This window comes from Girardinichthys multiradiatus, chromosome 2, assembly GCF_021462225.1.
Source record: "Girardinichthys multiradiatus isolate DD_20200921_A chromosome 2, DD_fGirMul_XY1, whole genome shotgun sequence".
NCBI classification, from domain to species: domain Eukaryota; kingdom Metazoa; phylum Chordata; class Actinopteri; order Cyprinodontiformes; family Goodeidae; genus Girardinichthys; species Girardinichthys multiradiatus.
In genome coordinates, this window is record NC_061795.1 from 36,892,842 (window position 1) to 36,918,577 (window position 25,736).

At 38.3% G+C, this 25,736-nt stretch overlaps 1 protein-coding gene across 1 annotated transcript in view; it reads right to left on the bottom strand.

The window, feature by feature from the left end:
* abtb2b (ankyrin repeat and BTB (POZ) domain containing 2b) overlaps nucleotides 1–25,736 on the bottom strand; it is a 61,024-nt gene that overhangs the window by 22,153 nt on the left and 13,135 nt on the right. Inside the window, exon 3 of the mRNA XM_047354425.1 lies at nucleotides 1,953–2,102. Coding sequence (XP_047210381.1) covers nucleotides 1,953–2,102 — 150 coding nt within the window. The remainder of the gene's footprint in view (nucleotides 1–1,952; nucleotides 2,103–25,736) is intronic.

Consider the following 25,736-nt stretch of genomic DNA (forward strand, 5'->3'; position numbering starts at 1 on the left):
TAATGTGAAGTACTCTGCTGATTATCTGCCATTTTTATGTATGTTGAGTATTTGTGTCATTGGCCACATCCAGTGCAGACCACCAGCCACACTGAGCTGCTCTCTACAGATGTTTCTGTCTGTCTGTTCTCTTTGGCTCCAATTAGAGTGCCAAACTTGGTGTATTTCTGTTGTGTGTATGCGAATCAGTGGACATGTGCATGTGTTTTTTAGTTGTGAATGTGTGTGGATGCCAGTCCTGCCCAGATTTGCCCCGTTTTACCCCACCAGAAAGAAGTGGCACAAAGAGGCCACTAAGCAGAAGTGAGAGAAAGAGCGTGTCTGTACTTTCTTAATGCCTCACTATAACGACGGCAGCGTATGAACGTGGCCTTGTGCTGCAGGAACAAATGACAGAGTGTTAGTTCATTTGGAGTAGGAAACTTATCCCTGCTACCAAAACTAACCTCCATCTCTCTTCTCCATTCCTTCCACTAACAACATCAGTTTTCACCTTTCTACCTTTCAATCATTTTCACCTAGAATCCCTTCTCTCCATATGTCTAAACACACTCCTATAGATGCTACCTCCCAAAATATTATCATTTCATCTCACTTATAGATAACCTCTAATCTGCTGTTTATCACAGCAGATTCCTTTCAACTCAGTTTGACCACTACAATCGCTATAAATGTCCATAATGTTTAAAATGGACGTTGGTGTAGCAAATACATGACATCTTAATTCTAATAACTGTACCTGATGTGTTCCCAACTGAGAAACATTTACTCCTTCTATGTCAGGATAAATATAAAGAATACTATCTGAATTTAACGTGAATGATAAATCCAGAATATGTACAGATAATTAAGTCATTTTTGCTTTAACTTTACCTTGAAAAATAGGATTGCATTGCAAAACTACAGGCGTACAAGTACAAACATTTATCCTTAACTCTTTAGAGTTATGTGTGTAACACGTGTTTTGTTCCTATACAATATTTGCAGTGCAAAAGAGTACTCCTTACATTTAATTACGTTGCAAGCAAAGGGCTAACTTCGTAAACCTGGAGAACAACTTTTTCTGCAAGTTGTGCACACAGTTAACTGGAACTGCACTGAAACAGGTTATGAGATAAATTATCAACAATTCATATAAAAATAGAGTAAGCACACTAGCATTCTCTAGTCTTTTTTTAAGACTGTAGCTGTATGTGTCAAGCCAGATATACCTTTAGAAACAGAAGGCTCTCCTGCTGAAGCTCCATTTGGGAATTAATATTTGTCACTGTCAAAAAAAAAACTTGATACTTAAGCGTCCGGAAAATTATTTAAGAACATAGGTGGGATACATTCACAAAACTAATAAGCCATGTAATACAGATTAAATGTGTTGTGATATTTTAGTGCCTATGCATAGGATTGGTTTTGATACACTGTACTGTGACTTAGTATCCAGAAATATCAATTTCCTTACTCACTTGGAACTGGGTACAAAAACCTGAGCAGGTTATCCCTGGTAATTAAATATAATTTCTCCGGACCAAAAAAAAAAAAATCGATCCAGCTGTTTTGTTCCGTTTCAGGGAAAATGTGAAAAAGGGACAGTGTGTTGATCTCTACAAAGAAAGGTCCAAATCACCCAAGAGGGACCAAATGTGGTGAGTTAGTCTCAGAAGAGAATCCGCCACACAAGCTTGATTCAAAACAGTTACCTTATAAATTATGCAACAATATTCATAATGTTCTGTTTTTTTGTTTGCTTAGCACAGCGCATTTTTAAAGTAGATTATGAAAATGAGAATTTGTAAAGGGTTTTAATGAATATATGCTTTTATCGAAAGAAATGCCGTTTCTTTTGTCATTGCCTGAACAACCCAGAGAAATTAATATAATTTAAGTACTAAGTGTAAAGTTAAAAAAATGTCATTGTAGAAAGTATGATAATGATAAGGGAGATTATTTTTACTCACTGAGCTCTGAGATGCTGCCCACACAGGTGGCCAGCAGGGACTGTTCCAGTGTCCTCAGCTCCAGCTGGGCGTAAGCGTCCTCCCTGCTGTCCATCGTTGTCTGTTGGTTCTCTGTGTAGGGACTGAAATGGGCTGGGAGCGATAAAACACCTACAGACACAAAGACAAAAACTCTATAAGCTTGAAAATGGATTAGCAGATAAGCAAAAATGTCTATTTTTTATGTGATGTAAAATGACTTAAAAGGTCTTATCCTGTAGTTTTTCATGTTTTGCTGTAATTTTATGTGACAGAGCAACACAAAGAAGCAGATCATTTTGAAGTGGAAGGAAAATTATTTTCAAAATTTAAAATGGGATTCTGAAATTATTTTACTCTGATAATCCTACAATAAAAAATCTGGTGCAAGTTAATGCCTCCTGAAATCACACGATTAATAAACAGTGTCCACCTGGATGTAATTTAATGTCAGTAAGGTGACAAATGCAGAAAATTGTAGGGTATGAAAACATTTGCAAAGCACTCTATCTGCATTTCTGCTAACACGCGACCCTCAGTGCAGAGATAAGAGAAATAAACACTCAATGAAACTAAGGCCTTGCTCTCATTTTTGTTCATTAGGAAATCACAAAATATGCTTAGTGGCATTGGGCTCATAAAGACGAAACAAATGAAAACTATGCCACCCTGAAACAAAGGGCTCGCCAAAGCTACTTTAAATGTTTAACATTCTAGAGATAATCTTATATGATGCATAGAATGCATGTTTTTACCTACTCATATAAAGTAGGAGCAAATTTCACAAGCAAGAAGATCCATCTCCAAACGTTTTCAAGATAGAATGGATGGGTAGCCAAACAAGCATGTCCAGCAAGTTAAAAAACCAGGAAGACATAAGCTTTTTTGTGGTCAGTTGTGGCATTTCCTATTTTAATTGAACCCAAGTGCTCAGGAGCCCAACCCAACTATCAACTTAAGAAAATGTAGATAAAAGGAACAGTTTTTTTTAAGCAAATGTGAAAATTACATTTAAGAGTTAATGAATCTGTTGCCTTAGCTTAGACAAACAAGGGTATATTATGAAACCAGCAAATATAAGATTTGCTGTTTTACCCTACATGACCGCTTGCTGTGAGTCTACACTCAGGCAAGGAGATAACATCCTTTTTGCATTACTTGAGGATGGCATCTTGTTCCTTCACTGCTCTAATTGCCTTCTAGATATGAGATAAAAGTAGCAAGCAAGGATGAAAAGATGGCGTTCTGTTTTTTGCCTCTTTGTATCCCTCAGCCTCCCTCCTGTTAGCTTTGCCTGAACAGTGTGTATAAAAACCAGGTTGTGTTGTAAACTGTTGTTGATCAAACTGATCAGTGTGCTTGGTGAGCTGCCTAAAGGACAACTTTTTTGTCTTCCTGGCTTCAGAAATCAAGGCGTACTTTTTGCCAGATGGGAGGAAATGAGTCGAGTATAGCTGAGGAAAAGAAAGAGAAGCAGAAAGTAAGTTTCTGATTTATTTATGAGGCAAAAAGAAAGGAGCAGTTTGATCTTAAACTTCCCCTGCTGGATACTGTCCCTAAAATGATATTCTCACATGTTTCTGGTGAATGGAATGATGGTACTGCCCAAAAAAAGAGACATCATTTAGAAACTGATACCGTTTTTTGCTAATGGGAAAGGAAAAAGATGCACCACATGCTTTTATAGGGAAATCAGAGGTAAATTGGTAAAGCACAGGGAAACTGCTTCTACCAAAATAACTAAAGTATCCACTGCAACATACTGCTGCTGCCAAAGAAAGTTCACTGTCATTCAAAAAGGACACTCATTTAGGTTTCCAGATTCATATGTTCGCTGCGACCATCTGTACTTGTATATGTGCCGACAGCCATTAAAACGCATTACAAACAACCTCTAACAGAGAGCTACCGCTACAACAGAACACCAACATTATAGCCAAGGGTACCCAACCTTTGACTCATCCTTGTTCACCCAAACAACCACATACAAACTCTCAAATGATGTGCTTTGATGCATCACTGCAGGTGGTTTGATTATGGAGAGTTTAATTTTTACAGGGTGGTAATTTTTTTTTGTAACAAGACACTAAGGATAAATAAACTCAACTGGAGTTTTTTTAAACTGCTCTTGTAAATCTTTGCCTATAAATCGCCTGGAAAACTTTGATTTATTCTTTCTCTGAAAATATAAAAGGTGTTTAAAAATGATGACCACATACCATACAACCCTTTCACATTATTAGGGTATTTTACCCAACTTTACTCACATTTGTTGGACTTGTTTTGGCCGGACTGGCAATAATAATTTGTCCTGCGAAAAATGTATAAACTTTATAAATGTAAGCTTTTGCAGGGTTTGTCACAATACAACCCATTTCATTGTGATTTTACGTGATAGACTAACACAGAATAGGGCATAACTGTGAAATGGAAGGAAAGTTTGGTTATGGTTTTCAAAATCAGAGCACAAATCTGAAAAAGAGAGGTGTGAATTTCCATTCAGCCTCCTGGAGAGCATTTGTTAACAATTTTAAGTTATTCCACAAATACTCATTATGTTGCCAACACAATGAAGCAACATTATGTTGCTTCATTGTGAGAATGGTGTATTCTGGGAGAAATGCTGTTTGTCACAGATTGCATTTAGCATATTGGTTAAAGAGTTTGGGTCTTGATCTCTGCAGCTCCTCCAGACTTACCATTGGCCTTTTGGCTATTTCTTTAATTAAAATAATCTCTGGTGTGTTTCTTGGTCTTCAGGGTACGGTTTATTCACTAATGTTCTCTAACAAACCTCCAAGGCCTTCAGGACAGCTGCATTTATACTCAGATTAAACTTTAGACAGATGGACTCTTAATTAGATTACTTTTGACAGCAATGGGTTGCACAGAATTTTGTTTAGGAGTATGAGATTAAACGGGGCTGAATACAGATGTACAACGGAAATTAATTTTTTTGTAAGAACATTTGAAAACTATGCTTCATCTTCTATTTTTTACAATGGCACCAAAATTTATGTTTTAGTCTATCAGAAAAACCCACAAAAAGTAAAATGAAGTTTGCATTTTTATGTGAAAATATTCAATTATTGGAAGGCACTCAAGTTATTCACTTTGCACAATATGTTCAATGTAGTGTGAAGAGCTAGAAAGCTTGTTTCAAGCTTCAATATGATAGAATAATTTTCCAAGAGAGCCAAGCAATAACAGTAATTCTTTAAACTGTACCTGAGCTTGTAAAACATTTTAAAGCCCTAAAACCGATCCCAACAGTACTCATAGGACTAGTTAATCCTGAATTAACATGGCACAGTGAAACAGCTGAGAATGCCAACATGCAGTCAGCGGTGAAAGCACACAATCTACTTACTCTTGCATTTAGAACAAAAGAGCAAAGACATTTGAGGAAAATACTTAATACAACTGATCATTAATGCATCGCCAAAGCACAACCTCTGCTAATGTAAATACAGCTTCAATTGATTCTTTTAAACTTGTGGTAAATGTCAGTTTTCCCACAGTCCTAACCCTTTACTTGTCTCACCACTGAACCCCAGTCTGCGTCATTTGGACCTTATTTTGGTCTGCAAGCCAACCAGGGCCTGTCCCCACCACCACTAATACTAGCAGCCCTTGCAATCTGCACATCATTTTTTGGCACTTCTGAACATAAGAGGAAGAGGAGGGCCTGAGCATTGGATGTGGGAGGTGGTGAGCATGTAGTTTTTTTGGAAATGGAATGAGTCATCCAAAAACTGCATACAACTGAGGGGGAACTGGGAAGAAAATACTGGACTGGGGTGTGTAAGGCTGAGACAGGAGACAAGTGACATCAGGGATTCATTCTTTTGTGGCTATTATGATTCCATTTCTGAGGTTGACCCTGCACATGTCATTTGGGAATCTCTGCTGCAAATCACAGCTGAAAATAACCACAAAGCCTGTGGCAGTTCTACACACCCATCCAAACTTTTCACCCTCAAGCCTTTTTATCTCCATTTTGGCTAACCGGTTTATTACCAGAGTTACTATGCTGTTCCAGTTTCTGAAATACCAATTTATCGATTTTCAGGGAATTTTTCACGCAAAAAACATTTAATGTAGATGTACAGTACAGACAAGATTAATGAAAAAAATAATTACTCTTTTCTGACTTTCTTTTGAGTTAATGGTTGTGAACACGAACTCTTTAATTTAACCTTATTTTCTTTTTTAAATTAGAATAAAAACAGGACAAGCTTTTCATACATTAAGACTGAGCTATAAATAATGGCTGACATGTCTGCCCTATGTTTGCATTCAAACAAAATTTTTAAACTCCAAAACGAATGTACGTATGGGTCAGAGTTTGCGTGACGGACTACAGTTGAGCCGTCAAGTTTTATTTATTTTAAATCACAACCTTTGTTTGGAAGCTGACGTATGCCAGTTTCACGCCACATTTATAGATGAGACCTCAGACATGGGGGAATAAAAGTTTAAAAACTTTAGGACATTGCAAGAACTCAGTATCACACATGAACTGAGTATAAAGTTCGTTTTTCTGACAGTAATATACTGTACCTGTCTTTTTTTCAAGCTGGACATTTTCCCAAGCAGGATCTCATCTCATATTTCTTTAACAATTCTGCTGTTTAGACCATATTTAATCTACAGTCAGGAAAATAAATGTTACATTTTAACAAGTTATTCTCTATGGAAGGCATCCACCCATGGTTTTCCACCACATGAATAAACTGTACCACTTTGTTGCTGTTGTATTATCTCACATTATCTTTCAAAGTCAAATTTTGTACATCTTGACTCTAGTGTGGGAGTATTGTTAGGTTAGAGAGCTAGAAACTTTAAAGAATGTTCCTTTTCATATCACAAAATATTTGGGTTGTATCAGTATCTCTCCAGAGAACCCAGCACTTTTGTCTCTTTTTACAGCACATTAAATCAGTACACAAAGTTTCCTTTAATATGTGCAGGAGTATAGGTGCACAATATATCAAATTGTAATCCTCATCTCAGTATCAATTTGGGAAATGTCAGTATTCCAGAGTACTCATTCATTCATTTCATACATCTTATTTCAAAGTGGGTCAGGGGGGAGCTGGTGCCTATCTCCAGCAGTCTATAGACGAGAGGCAAGGGTACACCCTGGACAGGTCGCCAATCCATTGCAGGTCAACACAGAGACAAACAGGACAAACACCCACCCCACGCACTCACTCATTCTAAGGGCAATTTAGAGAGACCAATTTACCTAATGCATATACAGGTAGAACATGCAAACTCCATGCAGAAAGACCCTCGGCCAGGAGTTGAACCCAGGATCTTCTTGCTGCAAGGCAACAGTGCTACCAACTGCGCCACCGTGCAGCCCATTCTATTCCAGAGTCCTGCTTGGATAAAATATTTGGTAGAGAATGATATTCCAGGTGCAGTGCATTGAAAGTCTGCTTTTCAATAAAGTACACTTTGGACACTTTGATAACCTTTTATTGTAGTTTTTAACCCACAACTAATGTATATATTAGCTGTGGGAGACTGCTAGGATCACTGTAAATGAAAAATGTGGGTTAATCCCCAATTAATATAGTTATCGCCGTATTAAACAACACTGCAATGTCATGTTCTTCTAAAAACTGTCAGTAATAATAATTACCTTAAAAAGTATTTTATCATTCATCCTTTGCCTTCACCTATCTGAGGTTCAGTCACAGAAGTTACAGATCCACATGAGAAACACAGCTACACTGGATAGATCCCACGTCATTCCCAGGGTCAAAAGGGATGCATAATCCCTCCACGTTCTGTGTCTACCCAGGGTCACCTTCAAGTTGAAAGTACCTGGTAAATCTCCAAGATAGGCTACCTGATCAGATGTCTGAACCACTTCAACTGGCTCTTTTAATAAAAGAGCCAGAAAATATTCCGAGCTCCTTACCCAATCTTCAATGCTAATTGTACAGAGCAAGTGATGACCCACATCTCATGAGCACCCTTGACCTTCAGAAAGTAAATGCAGCAGTACATTAAAAGCTCAGCTCTTTCCTCATCACAGATTGGGGCAGCAACCATTTTTGCAGACGCCCATCCATCACCCACTCCGTCCTACCATCACCCATGAATAAGCCCCTAACATACTTGAACTCCTCTCTGTTTGAGGGTAGACACTGACCCTTGACCTAGAGGGAGCGATCCAGTTCAGAGCCAAGGACTTGGACTTAGAAAAGTGGACTCATTCTGGCCTACTCACAATAGATCATGAAGCACTCCAGCAGCATACTAAAGGTTGTGGTTTAAAGATGTCAACAGAACCATACCTGCAAAAACCAAATATGTCAACTAGAGGTTTCCAAAATAGACAGCTTCCTCTTCACACTATGCTTTAAGATCCTGTTCATCAACACTGCAACAAGGATCGGTCCAACCCACAATGGGAACAAGCTGAACTATGCATTTTATTTTTAAGAGTCAAATACGTTTTACAAATAACTATTTTAGTTTTCCAGAGATTAATTTTCAGATTTTCCTGCATTTTTCTAACATTCTGTGAATTGGAGTACAAAGAATGGCTCTCAACCTGATTAAATAGTGATCTGGTCTTAATATCAGTAGATTCCACAAATAATGAGAAAATGCAATGCTAAATTTTGCCGCAGATTTTTGGGCTACGGTACAGCGTCATTTCACTACTTTTGTTGAATCTGGACTTACTTAACTTAAAAACTTATCAGCTCTCTTCAAATTCTGTAACCCTCGGACTTCACAAAAAGGCATTGTAGTATCTTAAACTAAATTCTTTAAAGAAATGTTTGTGAACCATGGTACATTTATTGTTTGTAAAAATTCCTAAAAAATACCTCTTAGTGCTTTGTTTGGATTTTTGGAAATAGTTTAAGAACCACAGGTCCAGTTTAATGTGAAATTGAACATCTATACAGACCTAATACCTAGTAAAAGTGCCATATCTATGGCCAAACTGATGGTAACACATTAGGATTAAGATGTGTGCAGATAATGTCAAATGAATATAAGTCAGTGTGGGGGCCTTGCATGGTGCAGCGGTAGAGCCCGATGCACTGAAGCTATGGTCAGATTCTGGATCTAAAGAACTTTGCTGCCTGTCTTCTCTTCTTATCCCTCTGCCAATTTCCTTTCTGAGTAGTGCTAAAAGAAGGGGAAAAAAAGCCTTGAAACACAAACATTTTCACTCAGTTTTCTTTTTTCCATATTTACCAGAGCTGGAAAACGCTAAAAGCAAATTCCATACTTTTCAACACTGTCCAGGAACCCTGTTGCAACTTTTCAACAATAAGTCTTGAATTTATTCTTTTGGTTTGCCATATGTGTTGTAGTCTAAATTCTTTTCCCACTGACAAGCCATACTTTTCTACTTTGTTTTGTCTACTATAGAGTAACTGTGTCTAGAACAGAATGATACAGTCATCTTAGCTTGCTTAGTAACCTCAAGGAAAACTGTCACTCAGTTCAGAGTGTGTGTAACAGAGGACAGCAGAACACCTGCCTTTCCTCCATTAACAGCCACCTCATTCATTACAGAGTGGACAGATCAGAGAGTCCAGGAAAAGGGGCCTTCAAAGACACTTCCCCCGCTTAAAAAAGTAGCTCTGATTCTCGTCCAGGAGGCTATAAGCTCGTCTCATTGCACACAACAGTACAGTGTTTAACAAGGCTGCAATGGGGTGTGTGTGTCACTCCCACTGTCTCCTGATCCCCTGCCTTTCAGTGAGCATGTCTCTTTCACAGAAGAAACAGTTGTGCTTCATTTTTCCTCAGTGGAATCCATATGCCAAATGTGATCCCTCACTCATAGCACTGACCTCTTGTTTTCCCACATGTAAATACTCCAAAACACCTGTTTTTCACACATCACCACATTCCTCTCCCGGCTTTTACATTAATTGCAATACATAGGTATTTTGTCAAAGGAAGTAGGCATGAGGATGACAGAAAAAAAAAAAAACCACTGCCAGAAGACTAATACTGTATATGCGCATGTATGTCTCCAAAAAGCTAAAAGGACTGCCTTTATTCAGCTACACTAACTGCACAGTTTGTATGTGAAGTTAAAATGTTCCTGTGCTTACTTGTTGTTCTAACCCTCCTGCTAAAACATATCTAAACAAACTTTTAGCAAGACAGAAGGACCTTTAGAAACTTAAAAGTGGTGTTTTACTATTTGGGATAAAAATGATAATTGATCTGACATGTTGATCTATAAGTGTCTTTCAAAATAGAAACTACGTGTATAGATTTGGAGGACAGAGGTATTTAGAACCCAAACTGCTCACATTTTAAATCGTAGATTTGCTTTAAAAAAGTTCTGATCTGCTTTATTACAGTGACTTACTCACACTTGCACACACTTGTGTCAGACTTTGATAAATCACAGATGGTGATAGACAAGTATTATGGGGTCTGGTCAGCATTCTCCTGACATATCTGTTGACCCAGGCTTTAGGGAGTCAGAGGTGGAGCACAGCTGGGGCTAAAAGTGGAAGTAACCATATCAGCTGTATGGAAGAGGACCTTTGTCAAGTTAATGTCTGAACACCCACATACATCATTAATCACTGCAAAGGAAAATTATGACTAAACCATCTGGAAATATGTAGGAGAGCAAAACTACAGCTACATGAATGAATAGCAGAGAAAAACTTTTAAAAACTGGCTGGTGTTCAAAATCTGAAACTGTTCAGCTAGACTAGTCTTGACCAGTGAGCAGCAAGTTGGAGAATCACTAGTTCAATGTTTTCCCAGTAACGTGGGTGCAACAAACCTAACTGCTGTGTTAACACTTTTGGTGTGACGTCACACTGCTTCTAATATGAATAATCAATCAACACTCACAGCAGGATGCCGCACCAAAATAATAATAATGTTACTTACAATTCTTAAAGCAAAATCCAAGTCTCCTAAAACCTGTAGTGCCTGGTCAAAGCTTTAGGCCTTGTGTCAAAGCTCTGGCTGGTACATCACTACAGAAATGTCTTTCCTTACTGTGTGTTTGCTCAAAAGAGCCTACAATGTACAATTACGTCTGATTTGTATTGAAAATCTGTTAAGGTGGCACATTTTATAAGTTTGCTGGTAAAAAAAAAAAAAATAATAAGATAATGGAAATACTTACACAAATGTTCACCTCTGCAAATTACATGCCAAACGTTCCTGCTAATCTACAAATACTCCTCAAACTCCTGACTTGAGCCATTTTGAAGGGTTAAAGTTCTCCCTAGACAATATGTTGAAGCTGGTTTATCTGGTGAAAAAAAGAGCTGACTTAAGAAAAAACACAGCACACAGACTTACACGTATCCCGCAACACCATGAAGGGATTCAAGGCTTTGAGATGATAACCTGCCAATCTTCTATGACTTTAGACTGGATTGTTTTATACAAATGTCCCTATAATATTTGATTGTGTGAATGTTGGTCCACTGGTGCATCAACTTAGAAACAAAAACAGCTAACAGTCATAGGTCTGAGAGCACATTGACAAACTAACAGGCATGGAGTGGTCTTCACAAAAACCCAAAATTTAGATATAAATCCTAAATAACAGGCTAAATTTAAAAGTGCCCTCTCTGCTCATTATAAACATTGTTGAGAAAACCTAGAGAAAGATATGAGCTCCAAGCTATTTCTTTAACACATGAATAGATGAATAAATGTACAAGTTGAGTCATGTAAAAAAGCTCAGTGTTGTTACATAAACCACTTATAGGAAGTACCAACCATGCAAAGACTTGACTTTGAGACTGTAAAAGTAGTGTGCAATAGAATATCTATCCACCACCTCTAAACAAACATGCAGAATAGGATTGGCAAGATTCAGGAGGATGAGCTTTAGTTTCCCACAGGCCTGAAAAACATCACTGCAAATTCTACAAAACTAACCCTAATCCTCAACATGGCTTCAGCTGTTTTTTTCCTCCTTATCCTCTCCCTTCCTTTACTCCCTTTTCCTTTTGCAGTTTTGTTTTATATTTTACATTCCAGGCTGTGAAAGTGGTGCCTGTGACAATCCAGTCACATTCAAGAATCTCTATTCCCATTAGTGCCACCACATCACACACTGTTCAGGAAAGAGACAATATTACTGAACGACTTGTTTTTAGGTCCATGGCTCCCCAGGGCCAGAAATATGCTATGCTGTAAATGGAGGCTGGGCCAGTCTAAATGACTCAGGATGACTGTTATTAAAGACAGACACACCAATAACACATTCAAATGAACATCTAACCTCAAGTCCGCATACTCATAATGACATCAACTTTTACTACCCTGATGAAGTCACCATCCCGAAACAGTGTCAGGAGGAGAAGAACTTGACGAAAGCAAAATTAAAATTGTTGTCACAGATATATAAGCTGCATATGATTGTGTTTAAATGAATGTAACAAATCAAGGCTGGAATTTTTATTTGCTCATTTTAAAACAGAAACAGTTAACACTCTATAAAGAACAAGCAAACTTCTAATTAGCTCTTAGCTAATAATACTACGGGGCAGCAGGCTTGGACCAAAACTATAAAGTGTGTGTTCACATTAATTGCTTTCTTTCCGTATGCGTGTGGTTGGCCAGTTTGCCCTCAGCTGGAGTCTGGAAGTGAGAACAGAGAACCAGTCAGTTTGGAAGGTAGACAACATGTCCATTGAGCAAAAGGTCTGAAGCCAAAATCAATACTGACTCACTTTGCTGAAACGCACACCAATATGCACACAAAAACAAAAGTAAATCACGGAATGACGTGGGTCAGGTTTATACAAACTGAGCAAGAACACCTTACACATAAACATCTAGGAGCCTGATGTTTATATGAACCAGCTGCAAAAAACCTCTAAATTCCAATAGTGTAATAACCTTGTTGTGCCGCATTTTCTTTTTAACTTGAAGTTGGATTTTCGGGGTTCCCAATTGGAAATACACAAGAATGCCTGTTGAAGGTGGATATCCAACTGGGAAAGGTGTTAGCTTTCCAAGCAACCTTAAATTTAGTATCCATTATGACTGGGCTGCCATATCATGCCATTCCCTTGGCCCAATACTTGTGCTAGATGGGCACGTCACTGCCAAGGACTACCGAACCATTCTTGAGGACCTTGTGCATCCAATGGTTCAAATATTGTATCCTGAAGGTGGTGCCGTGTATCAGGATGACAATGCACCAATACAGACAGCAAGACTGGTGAAAGATTGGTTTGATGAACATGAAAGTGAAGTTGAACATCTCCCATGGCCTGCACAGTCACCAGATCTAAATATTATTGAGCCACTTTGGGGTGTTTTGGAGGAGCGAGTCAGGAAACGTTTTCCTCCACCAGTATCACGTAGTGACCTGGCCACTATCCTGCAAGAAGAATGGCTTAAAATCCCTCTGACCACTTTGCAGGACTTGCATATGTCATTCCCAAGACGAATTGACACTGTATTGGCCGCAAAAGGAGGCCCTACACTATACTAATAAATTATTGTGGTCTAAAACCAGGTGTTTCAGTTTCATTGTCCAACCCCTGTAGAATGTAATGAAAGTGAGATTGCCAATAGCAATTTGCACCACTACAATTTTCATACCCTGCAGTTTTAGATTTAGAGAATGTTCTATACTTGAATATTCTTTATTTGAACATGTGCACTTGGTCCACTTCTTTAGCAGAAGGCTATAAAATATCTCAAACTCTACAAGTAAACTCATTCAGGTAGTTGTATGATCTATTTGAACCTCGATTAGATGTAGAGCTCGAGAACAGTGGCACACTTGTTCGCAACTGGTTCAGTCACTCCAAAAAAATTTTGCTCCTTTTGGCTCCATGAGATATGATGAGTGGTTATTTAAATTTTTTTCCATAATGGCATTTTAGGAAGGCATTTTAATGATGTACGGAGAATCGTCAACAGCTTGTAATGGATGAGGAGGCCGGCCTCGTGCTAAATGAGAATAAATGTAATGCAGTGTGCTTGGAGAAGTAGGCTGGGCAGCAGAACAGGCTTAGAAGCAACCTGCGAGAACAACTACACTACACCTTTCTCACGGTAATGTTAGTCCATTCGATAGTAGGAGGGGCTATTTACAGCTGCAAGTACACAGGCAACTAAGAGAGTCTGCAACGTGTCTGATTCCAGATGGACGCACATTAGTAAGGTGGATCCAGACATCCTTTCATCCAAATGAAAAAGCAGTGGGTCGTTAGAGATATCCTGATGCTGGGGTGAGCTGAATTTATTCAGAGTCCGTTGCAGTAGTGAGAATAGGAGAAGACATTGGAAGATGGTTCGGCTCCCACACCGTGTTGTTCAGACACTTCAAGGATGACTTTGGTTAAATTGATGTCCTTCAGACGAAGAAAATCCTTTCATTTAATTGTACATTTTTGACATATATGGCATGATAATAAAGTTCATAATAATACATTTTATGGTTTGACAAAACTTTCAAGCTGATTGGAGCTTGGTTCTGTTTCATAATAAACCCATTATTGTTAAGAGCCTCAAAATCATCAACTTGGAATGAAACAAAATTAAAATAAAAAGTCCATCTTAATGTAAGACTAAGATGGCAATGTTTTATTGTCACCTATGACTAACACCTTTAAAAGGCAATTTATGAGTCAAATAATCATTTTCTCCTACTACTCTCACCTTTATTTTTACATTGGAAAGTTCAAAAACCAGCTGTAGTGGGTGGAAGTGTCACACTGTGCTCTTTCCAGTCATGTCCATGCACAGTCACTGATGTTTTCCTTTTAAAATCCTCTCAGAATTGGTCTCAAATTAACAAATCTTAACTTCTTAGAATAAGGGGGAACTTCTCAACTAGTGCTTAGATCTCACAGGCCAACGTGCAGATTTGACAGACAGACTTAGAACTCTGAGGTTTTAAATAGCTGGATTCAAATTCCCCCTTGTAAATCTAAAGCAGTTTTCTGTTGATTAACATTCCGGGTTGGGCTTGGTAGGGAATAAAATGATGATACAGAGCCGTGAGTCTAACTGTAAGGGGAAAAAAAGGGTGGTGCCTAATGGATGATTATCAGGATTAGTGATGCATATTATTCCTTTTCTCCATGTGTGCATCTACCCTTTTTGAAAAAGTAATTCAAGCTAAATATTTTTGTTTAATTTCACATAAAAAGCAACAAAAGTGCAATTAGACAACAAGTCTTACTTAGTATAGAAAAAAAAACATTTTAACTTTCAAAAGAAAAAGGTGCATAATGAAGTTATTGAGCTTCAACTTTTTACACCGTCAGGTCATTTTTACATTAAATCATAATTCATTAAATTATTTCATTGATGCTTTATCTAATTAATGACAAGCAACTGATTTAAAAAGTTTGTAGTGAAATAATGCAAACTTCACTTGATGCAGAGGACTGAAACTTGACTAAATTATTCAAGTGAAGCACAATCTTGAATATGTTCACTCACTGTCTATTCTGCCTACATCTTTAAGTGATCTAAACCTGCACAGTCAGCTCCCTACACACTGGAGCCCACTCTGTCTTTTCAAGACACAAACCTACTTGCACAGCGGTGCTGCATTAACCTTTTTACTACTATAAAGTTCCAATCAAACTCGCATTAAGAGAGAATACTCTGTGCATTCATTTCCTCCCATTAAAATGTGATGTGGGTAAGATAAATACAGAGGATCATTGGACGTTATTGCAATCCAACATCATTGCTACAGTAAACTGAGGAGAGCAGGGCTTCGTTCCAAAGGCCTGCAGCACTCTGAATGCTGTAATGAGAAGGGTCAGTCGGCTCACATCTGCCTGACTATACAACCGTAGGAGGTATTGTTGAAGAGAATGGCCCTCTGTGCAGAAGACTAAAAGAACTCAATACTGGGAAGGGATGAATAATGGTCATAATGCTAGATGTTGGGAGTGGGAAGACCCACTTGTGTAATTAGTCAGGAAATCAATGCCATGTATGGAACTTGTAGCAGCATAATAAAAATAAATCAATGGACCACTCAACTTCTGATCAACAATGATCCTCTGATGAGTCATGTGGGTTCAGTCTGGCCACACACACACATCACATCAGCTTGAAATAATGCTACATGTCAAGTGCTTAGATATCATTCAAAGCAAAAATAATTTGGCTGTGGTTCATTCTCACTGATGACGGCGTGAAAGCACACCAGGGCAATGATGACCTGGGTGTGTCAGGGACCTCAAGGGTGTGTCAAAAGGGCTACCTCTTTAGCAGGAGGCCGTAAAATACCTTTAACTACACCAGTCAACTCATTCAAAAGGCTGTAGGACCCATCTGACACCCAAAAAGGATTACAGCTCACTCACTGACTCCTGTACTCCACCCCCACACTCACACTGAACACAGAGGGAGTGTCCTTATCTCAAAAGATCCTGCTAAAAACGACCTTCCTCTTATGCAGTTATGGCATCTCTTGACCCCAAAGCCAGACTTCAACACACAAAGACGCACATTCAGGGTACCCTCTTTAGTGTGTCAATGAGCTAACAAGTGTCCTCGTGGTGGCCTGATCTATGGAAGACACTGAATGTTAGACAAAGGCTTATTGAGGGCATTTTGTCAATACAAAATGACTGGTATTTATAGCTCAAATATTCTGGCAGTGTTGCTTGTCCAATCTGGTTGCAAAACTTTAAAAAATATATATACAAGTAAGGATAAGGAGAGCCTTGTCTCCTTTATTTATACATACATACATACACACACACTCTTGTTTTGTTATATGTAGTGAGGACCATGTGTTGACTCCCATTGACTTCCATTGATTTTCAGTCATTTTCAACCCATTCTATGCCCTAACCCTGATAATAGCCCTAAACCTAATCATTACCAGTGCATGCCTAACCCTAACCTTAACCTAAACTCAGTTCACACCTTAGTCCAAAACCTAACTGTTAGCGAAATAGGTCGTGAGGACCAGCAAAATGTCCGCACTTTGGTACAAACGGTCCTCAATTTGATGGTGAAATCGGAAAAATGGTTCTCACTGTGATGCCAAGACAGGAACACACACACACACACACACGTAAGGATAAGAGGCTCTCCTTACTTGTAGATTTTTTAAGTTAAGTCCCTCTGGATTTAAGACCTTTTGATGAGATATTAGGCAAAGTGCCAGAGTTGCATAGAGCACAATGCAGGACTGCCCCTCCCACACCTGTTGCTGTGCACGTCCAGTCAGCTAGCTGAACGAAGGCTCCTACATTTTTTTTTTTTACAAGACAGAGAAAATACAATATTTTCAGTCGTATTTTCTGCCTGCTGAAATTGCAGGCTGGATACCAGAGCACATAGCCTGATTAATTAATCAGGTAATATTAGTTAGTTAAACTCAAAATGTTAAAGAGCAAAACATCAAAATTTTATATTATTCTGCGCAATAAGAACTGGAAAACCTCTAAATTTAGAGGGTGTTAATTCTGTATTTGTCGCTCATATCTACACATCTCAATCAAAACAAAAGATAACATATCTCCTCAGAAGGGGGCTTTTTGACAACCAACTGCAAAGCTCAGTCTGATGAGCATTTGCTGTTTAGTTGCTGCAATGGTCACCTGCTCAAACATTTATATGTGCACATATGTAGATGAGCTTGTATTCCCAGCTGTTACTTCCACAGGTGTTAGAGACAAGCTTGACTATGTCCCAGTTACATCATTGAAACAGTCATTTGAGTAACATATCACATCCCTAATACCAGCTAACTGTTTTAATGCAACTGTCCTTATAAATTTGTTGTTGTGTGTATGTAGATGTATTAAGGAATATATAAGAAGATTCTGTTCCATTGTTCTCTGTGGACCACCCACTAAAGCTCTGGCTAATGAAAACAGCAGATGGAAAGAAAAGAAAAAACACAACGTATGCAAATATCTCTACAAAATATAAGCCTTTTCAAACTCTTGTTTATTAATAACTTGTTCTTTTCTCCATTAATCCAGAGCAATTCAACAAATAGACTGTTTTATAGAACAAACAATATAACAGCCCTTTGTGTGCTGAGGAAGCTGGGCAATTCTCTCAAAAGTCTGTGTGCATGTGGGCATGTGTGTGCCAATACATTTCTTCCTGAGTAGAGAAAGAAGGCCTGGTCACTTTGATTCAACTTACATTCCCGCAGTGCAAACCAAAACGGCTGAATAATGGCTGACAGATTTACACTGAATTCTAATTCACAAAAACGCTGTGCAAGTTGATACAATCAAGTTTCACTCAAGCCAGAGTTGTTTATTCACTTTTTTGGGGGGGACCTTTCTCAAAAAAAAAGATTAATCACTATAAATGACATGTATGCACTGATTAACTCTTGTTTATGATGTGAACAAAAACTAAGAGTGAATGGTTTCCAAACACATTTACAGTAAACCCACTTAGAGTTGTGATATGTGCTGAGTATCCAACTCCAACCACCATGGTATTGTTAGTAAATCATGACGAGTGAGAGGTGCGAGCCACATCCTGACCACACACATTAAAAAGCACACAAACCCCTCTACCCTTCCCAGACAGACCAGACTGCCCAGCAGCCGGAGACATTTTAAAGGAGGTGGCGTGTGTGTGGGTGTGAGAACGTTTTAGGGGTAATGTTTGTGAGCAACCTACTGGGAAATGAGAGCTATTTTTGTGCACACACTGACAAAGTTCCTATACAAACAAACAGCGTCAAGTCTGTTTTCATTCCACCGCCCCCGTAGAGTATGTTTGCAGGTGATGATAACAGCTGAAAATTCATGCATTCAGGACAGTCACGTCTCTATTTAGTGTTCAAATGTTGTCTGGAAGGTTTAAGATCAGGTACATCATTCCGCATTATGTGTCATCCATTTGTTAAAGTCACTCTTACATCTTTGAACTTCCTGCCCTGTTCTAAACCAATAACCACAAATAGTCAATCAGACAGGAGTGAAAGCTCTGGGCCAATTTCAGTCCATTGCTTGCCAACTGTTCAGGGCTGGGGTTTGGATGAACTAAAGCAATAACCAAGAAAAATGCATGCATTGGTTTCCCTACACTTGACAACTCCCATTCTCCAATTTCAGCCCCTGATGTCTCAGAGGGTCTTTCAGAAACAGCAGGGTGATAATTAGTTACATTTTACCTCTGCCACCAGAGAGAAACTTGGGAAGAAAATGGCACAATTCACAACATGATAATAACAAGCCGAGGATATGTTGAGTAGAGACTGATACATTTATTTGAAATTAGATTTATCTTCTGGCTAAAGTGGGAGCAAGCCTAACTGATAAAAATATACACAGAAATTATGTAAATAAAAACAACCCATTTAATATTAGGTGATCTAAATGTAGAGTGGCATTCTAAATCATCTCAGCAGCAGGTTCCCAGGAACCTGAAGGCAACACAAGGTCTAAAGGAAATCTATGGCTCCTCTTCAGCCAGAACGGACCTGACAAAACATACCGCAGATGGGATAACCAAAAATAGGAGAATCAAAACAAAGAGAAGAATGGTTGGAAGATAAGTGACTGAAGAAGCTTGAATCTTTCTCTTTGATTGTTTTCCCGGACCATGGTGGCACCGAGTCAACTCTGCAGATATTAGTAAACTGAAACCAATAAGCAAAGTGTGAAAATGACAAAGTATTAAACAAAAATGCAAAACAAATGTAGTTGAACTTTGTGTGATTTTCAGTTAGCAGCTGACCTTATTTCTCCATCTGTACCAGAACATTTTAGCTGACAGAAAATTCAGGTTTAGATCCGAACTGAAGAAGAGCAAAAGAATACAAAGCAGATTTGTCTCCTTGTTGCTTTACTTGTTGTCCCTGCTCATCTCAAAACGTGGAGTTTCCTCGGCTGGTACTAAGAAGATTTAGCACAAGTATTTGCAAGGTTGATATAAACTAACTGTAATATACAACTACAAAGCACTAATAGCCAACATTTCAGGGAGTTGGTCAAACATGATCTTTCTTTCCTCAGCAACCTCTAAAAAAAAAAAAAAAAAAACAAGTACAGTGGATAAGAATCAGAGAAGTCAAAAAACAGCGGGAATGGCTAACTGACCAGTGATCCCTATTAACACAAGCTAATGTATTTCAAAACATTGTAGTAATATGTTCACTAAAGGAGGTTTTACAAAACTGAGAAGGAATTGCTAAAAATGCAAAAATCTAATATCCAACTTTTATAAAATAAGCCACCATATTGGATTTCGAGGTCAGGCTTGGTGAATAAACCTCACTTATTAATTTATGGTTTGACTACAGTATGCATTATTAAAGTGCGTTCTTTAATCATATGGTGCCATTAAATAAAATAGTTTTTTTCTTTTCTAAGTTTTTATGACATTACAAACTGTCAAATACAAGTCCTGATATGATGTGATATGATTATCATTATGATGGTACTTTGAAAACTAGTACTGCTGCTTTATTGTATTTGTATACTTCAATTACCTTAAAGAAAACATTTTAAAATCTCACATTTAGGACATCTTTCTACTTGTACAGCCTTGGAAAAGTTCAAAATGCTTTTCAATTAAAGTTGCGATCAAAACCAAAGACTCACTGAATGTATTTGCTCCCACTGCTACTGATTTTCTATTACTTCCTTTTTTTTTTTTTTACTGGGTAATTGCATTTCAAGACTCCATTGTAGAACCTGGGGAGCAGCAGCTGCATGTGGCGCAAAACCAACACAGGAAGGTCAGAGGAGCAGAAAAGCTAAGAGAGGAGAAGCTTTGGGGACACTTCCAGCCTTCCACTGGGTTAAGGCAGGACTCAGCCAAGGTTTTTCTTTCCCTGCATGGAGCTAAAGGGCCAGATTAATCCTTTCAAACATGTCAGTAATGGTAAAAAGAAAGTAAATCCCCTTTTATTCAAGGGTGTTACTAACTGTGTGTATCTAGGAGTTTTAGCAGTATGTTACTGGTTTATCTTTAACAAACATGGTGAAATGTGTCGTGTGATTTTCTGTACTTTAGGTTAATATTAGGAGGTTTGCAAAGATAACACCCCATCCACCCACCATCTTTCTCTTTCCTGGAAAATGAGATACCAATCACAGAAAACCGAATGATGTCAACAGATATGAAAAAAAAAATTGCAAGCTGATTTCCACATCTGTTGGTGTCTTCATCTAAACCATTTAAGTTTAGTTGTGTGAGCATGCAGTTGCAATGATTTTGTTATCTTTGTCTATTCAGGCAACAGGATAGAGCCACAATGTTATCAGAGTCACAAAGAATTGCTGAGACATTGCCTCTTTGGGTTTGCCTCCTAGTCAGCTGTCCCGAGTGTTCAATCCTTTGTTTCCTTCAAATTACATTGTTGCCTGTAGTTTAGAATTACTCTGTACCTCTCACGTCAAAACTAAAACCTTTAAACATCAGGAAATAAAACCGCTTTGTTTAAAGGTTAGCATGAAAGCACTTGGATGAATCCAAGCTGCTCATACTCAACATTTCTGGGACATGGATGACCGACCGGGTGTGTGTTGTTTGTTTTATGACACACTGATCCAAAGGCTTAATACCTCCCCATTGAAACCTCTAAGTCACTAGCACATCTGCCTCTCACACCTCCATTATAAACCCACACAATCCCTTTATTTGTGCAAGACTGGAATTTTCAAAAGGGGTCCTTATGTAGGGGACTGAAAGGTTCCAAAGGTGGACAATCATTGGACAAAGCATCTAATTATTGGTGCAATTATCTAAAACAAAACTGCTCTGCTTCTGCAGCTTAACTTCCTCTTGACCCCTGTCAGTGAATTTATGGCACAGTCTACATGCAATTGCTGTCAGCGTGCCTTTAAGAGATGCTTTTATAACACCATTTAACAGATGCATGAATAAACATGGGAAAGTGATGCACACATGTATGTACATAATATTCATTACCACTTAAAAATGAACCAACGATATTGAAAATTCTTTGTAAATAGTACAAAATTTTGTAATGTTTGTGTACACAGACCAAGTGGATGGAGTTAATGCAAGCACATAACATTTTTATCTCAACAGCCAGTCAAATTTAATAAAATGTACAATGTTTTTCTGAGATATTATTTTGCTTAGAAGTGGGGGCACAGGGCCGGTATATTGAGGACCTGAAAAGTGTTGGTTTTAAAACCTAAACTGCCAAAACGGTTCCTGTGGTTTAAAGTTCTTTAATGAGAGGCCAGGGAAGATGCTGCAGTGACAGAAATGTAATGCAGTTTTTTTCAGCAGGTGTTTATTTTTTATTCTTGCTTACATCCATATTTTAAAATCAACTTAACAAATATAGATAACATGATTATGACTGTAACAATGCTATATTTTTTGAAGCAGTAGGAAAATGTTAAGCTTTTCTCTTGGTGATAAAACAATTGGATCATGTTATGATTTTATAAATATTTTTTGTAAATACCATGGAACTATAGTATTTCTACACAAGAATATCATACCATGTAAATATGACAGTAAGTGGACTAAAACACACACACATAGAGAGAAAGGTGCTCAGACCAGACTTGTGGTCTGTTAAATTTCTGTCTGACTGACTTCCTTCACTGCCTCCACGTGCAGAGTCTGAAAAGAAGAAAGAAAATCTCGACCTTTTCCAAATCACAACACAGCAACAGTGCTCTGAAAATGATTGCTCGTCTGAAACGTGTTTTGGTGAAATTGGTACAAAAGAAAGAAAAATGTTGCAAATGGATAATTTTAGGATCTAAGGAATCCAGCAGACCTGCTTTGTCACAAGTTCCAAATCACATATCACATAGGAGATTCTGAGCAAGAGAACATTTTTTACAAACAGCTAACATTCAATAGAATAAGCTACCATGGCAGTATAATGCTACGACAGGTAGAAGAGGTAGATAGCTCAGCCTCGTTTTCTTTATATGTAGGAAAAACACATCTAAGTATAAACAAAGACCAATTCTTCAAAATGTTTCATAAAAAGGTATCCTTTCATTGGTGAAAAAATTCCAGAACACACCACACTATCCCTCACCTCATCTACTGCCTCTAACCATTTACATGTTTAATAAGCAGGTTATATCACCACTGAGAAGAAAACTTGGCCACTGTTGCTGGGGTGTATTTTGTCCAGCATTGTCTGTGACCCTGCAGTGACACACAGATGGCAAACACTGCATAGAAACAACACGGCCAACAGAGAGCGGCACAGCAGATGTGACTGAATAGACAGAGGCCACTAATTCACGCAGCCCATCCAAATGCAAAGCATCCCCTAACAAGGGCCACGTATACGTTACAGATGTACACAAATTAGTTGCATGACACCCGAAGAGCTCTATCGTGTACTGACGTTCAGCACCATTCAAAAAGCTTCTGGTTGGGGTGTTATTGCAGAAACAAGACATACAGTCAGCCATGCACTGAACATAAAACCCATACAGGAACCTCAGCATTTTCTAAACATGAAATGTACATGGTGAATGTGTGTACAAATTTGTCTTTTAGCATTACAATGAAAACACAAATACAGTCCAACCCAAAGATTGGTATTTGACTCCTCACCAAAGAAATATCTGTTACTTTTATGCAAGTTGTAACATGTTATCTAAAACGACTGCCCTGAAAGCAGACATCTTCTTTTGGTTTCCTCTGGGAGCTGCACGATTTATTTTACTTCCAGAAAGAAGGTCCACACATGGCTGACATGAGAGTGCAGATATACTGTCGAAAGAAAGCAACCGAACACTGTACAAGAGAGTATGATGTCTTGATGGCGTCTGTTTTTCCCTGTTCCCACATGTGCTCTCCAAATGGTCCTCTAAATGTGCTCCTTCCTTCCACCAACCACAAGAGAATTCCAGGGAGCCTTACTCTATGGGGTTTGCTCCAAATATGCTGTGTGTGCCAGTGTGGCTTTTTTAATCATACTATATGCTTTCATGGATGACCCTGACCCAACAGGTTTATACTTTAGGAAATTACCCTACTCACAAGGGTATATGTAAAATGACTATCATATTTTTCTACTCCTAAGAGGGAATTACAAAAATGAGAAGGTAAGAAAAAATAAAAAGGTTGAAAAAAGACGATTGCAATCAGTATGATTTAGGAGAACAGGACAACATAAAAATGTTTTATAAAGTGGAGAATCCAAAAAAAATGGATGCTGCGGTAAGTGTTAGTGAAGTTAAACTATATTGATAGCAAACAGCCAGAAAAACATTCTCACATCACAGAGTTTAAATTTATTCAAAACCACAGTGGTCTAGTTATCAGCACAACTTGGGGGTGGGGGGGTTGTGTGACATGCACTGTGATGTGGGCAGAAAGTGGTTCAGGCTAGTTGTATTTACAAGTTTGTTGTTGCTGATGAAGCTCAAAGCTCAGTGAACCAAAAAACGCATTCCACTGTGTGAACCAACAGATGCAGGATTCCTGAAAAAGCAGTGGGTGGTGCAAAGAACAAAAAAATATAAAGAGAATTAACACTGCATCCAATTTTAGCAATTATCAAAGGAATTTTCACAGAAAAAAAGCTGAACTCTATCTTCCATCTGTGCTTTTCTTTCAAAATGAGCTGCATTCTCTTGGCTTGAGCCAAAAAGGTTCAGACATAACCAGTTGCTATTTGTCACACTAACTGCATGCCTATGTTAATTGTTGGTCAGTATTCAAAATACACCTAAGCGACACAAATGCAAACACAAAGCAGTCCCTTTCTGAAGTGCCGATATCATCACAATCAGATTGCAGAGTGAAAAATCAAAGCAAAAAAACTATGGAGGAAAAATATCAGACTGCAATGGCCTACTTCAGACAAAGCGCAATAGTGCCAAACTGTCGCTGAAAACTGCCAACGAGATGCTCGTTTAATTCCAGCTGCACTTTTTACCTTGTGTTCACCTCCCTCTGGACAATGTAATGGCAGTTTTAGTATTTTATTAAACTCCTTCAACGGTAAGGCAAGGTATAAATTATTGCTCATGTGTGGGGCCCTTTTTCAACAGACATAGCAGGCATGTTTATGAAATATTTCATACAATCCTGATCAGAGATATTTAAAATAATCTATTTATCAATCAATCCTGTGACAACGTATTAATGCACAGCAGTTTGCGAACGTATTACTGTAAGGCCTAATTCATACCTCCTATTTGTCTCTTGTCCGCAGTTCACATGACAAAGACAGAGAGCTGCAGCAGCCAAAACAGTCTGTCTTTTACATTGAATGGAACTATAAAGAGTGACAGGTTGTAACAGAAAATCAGGATTTGTTAGCTCGTCATAATAATGGGCACAGCCTAAAGCAGAGCTCAGTAAGTTGTGTGCATTAAACGTGGCTATAATTGTATTAGACTAGCTCCACAAATTGTGGTCACACAACTTGCTGGGAATAACATTGCACATAATATTACACAGAATACAAAGAAGTATCTAAATTTGGGTTTAGTCAGGGCCTCAGACTTGGGATTGGATTATCCTTAGTCATTTACAATATTGTGGTGATTAAAAATACTTTTGGTTTCAAAATCAAAAGAGGAAGCAAGCATTACAACTCCTTAACAGCTTGTGTGTAAGTATTTATTTTCAGTCAGATACAGTAGTGTATGTGAGGGTTTTGTCTAACTCCACAGGACAAAGACAGCAGTGCCCATTTTGTTTACAAAAACCTTTTTGCCTTTAAAAAAAAAAAAAAAAAAAAGGTGGGTCGAGGCTCAACATACTTTCCTAGTTTGACTGATCCATTTTCAGAAGCCATGTTGGGTTTTTTCTCCAATACTAAAACGATTAAGGCCTTTCTTTGGCTACAAGCAG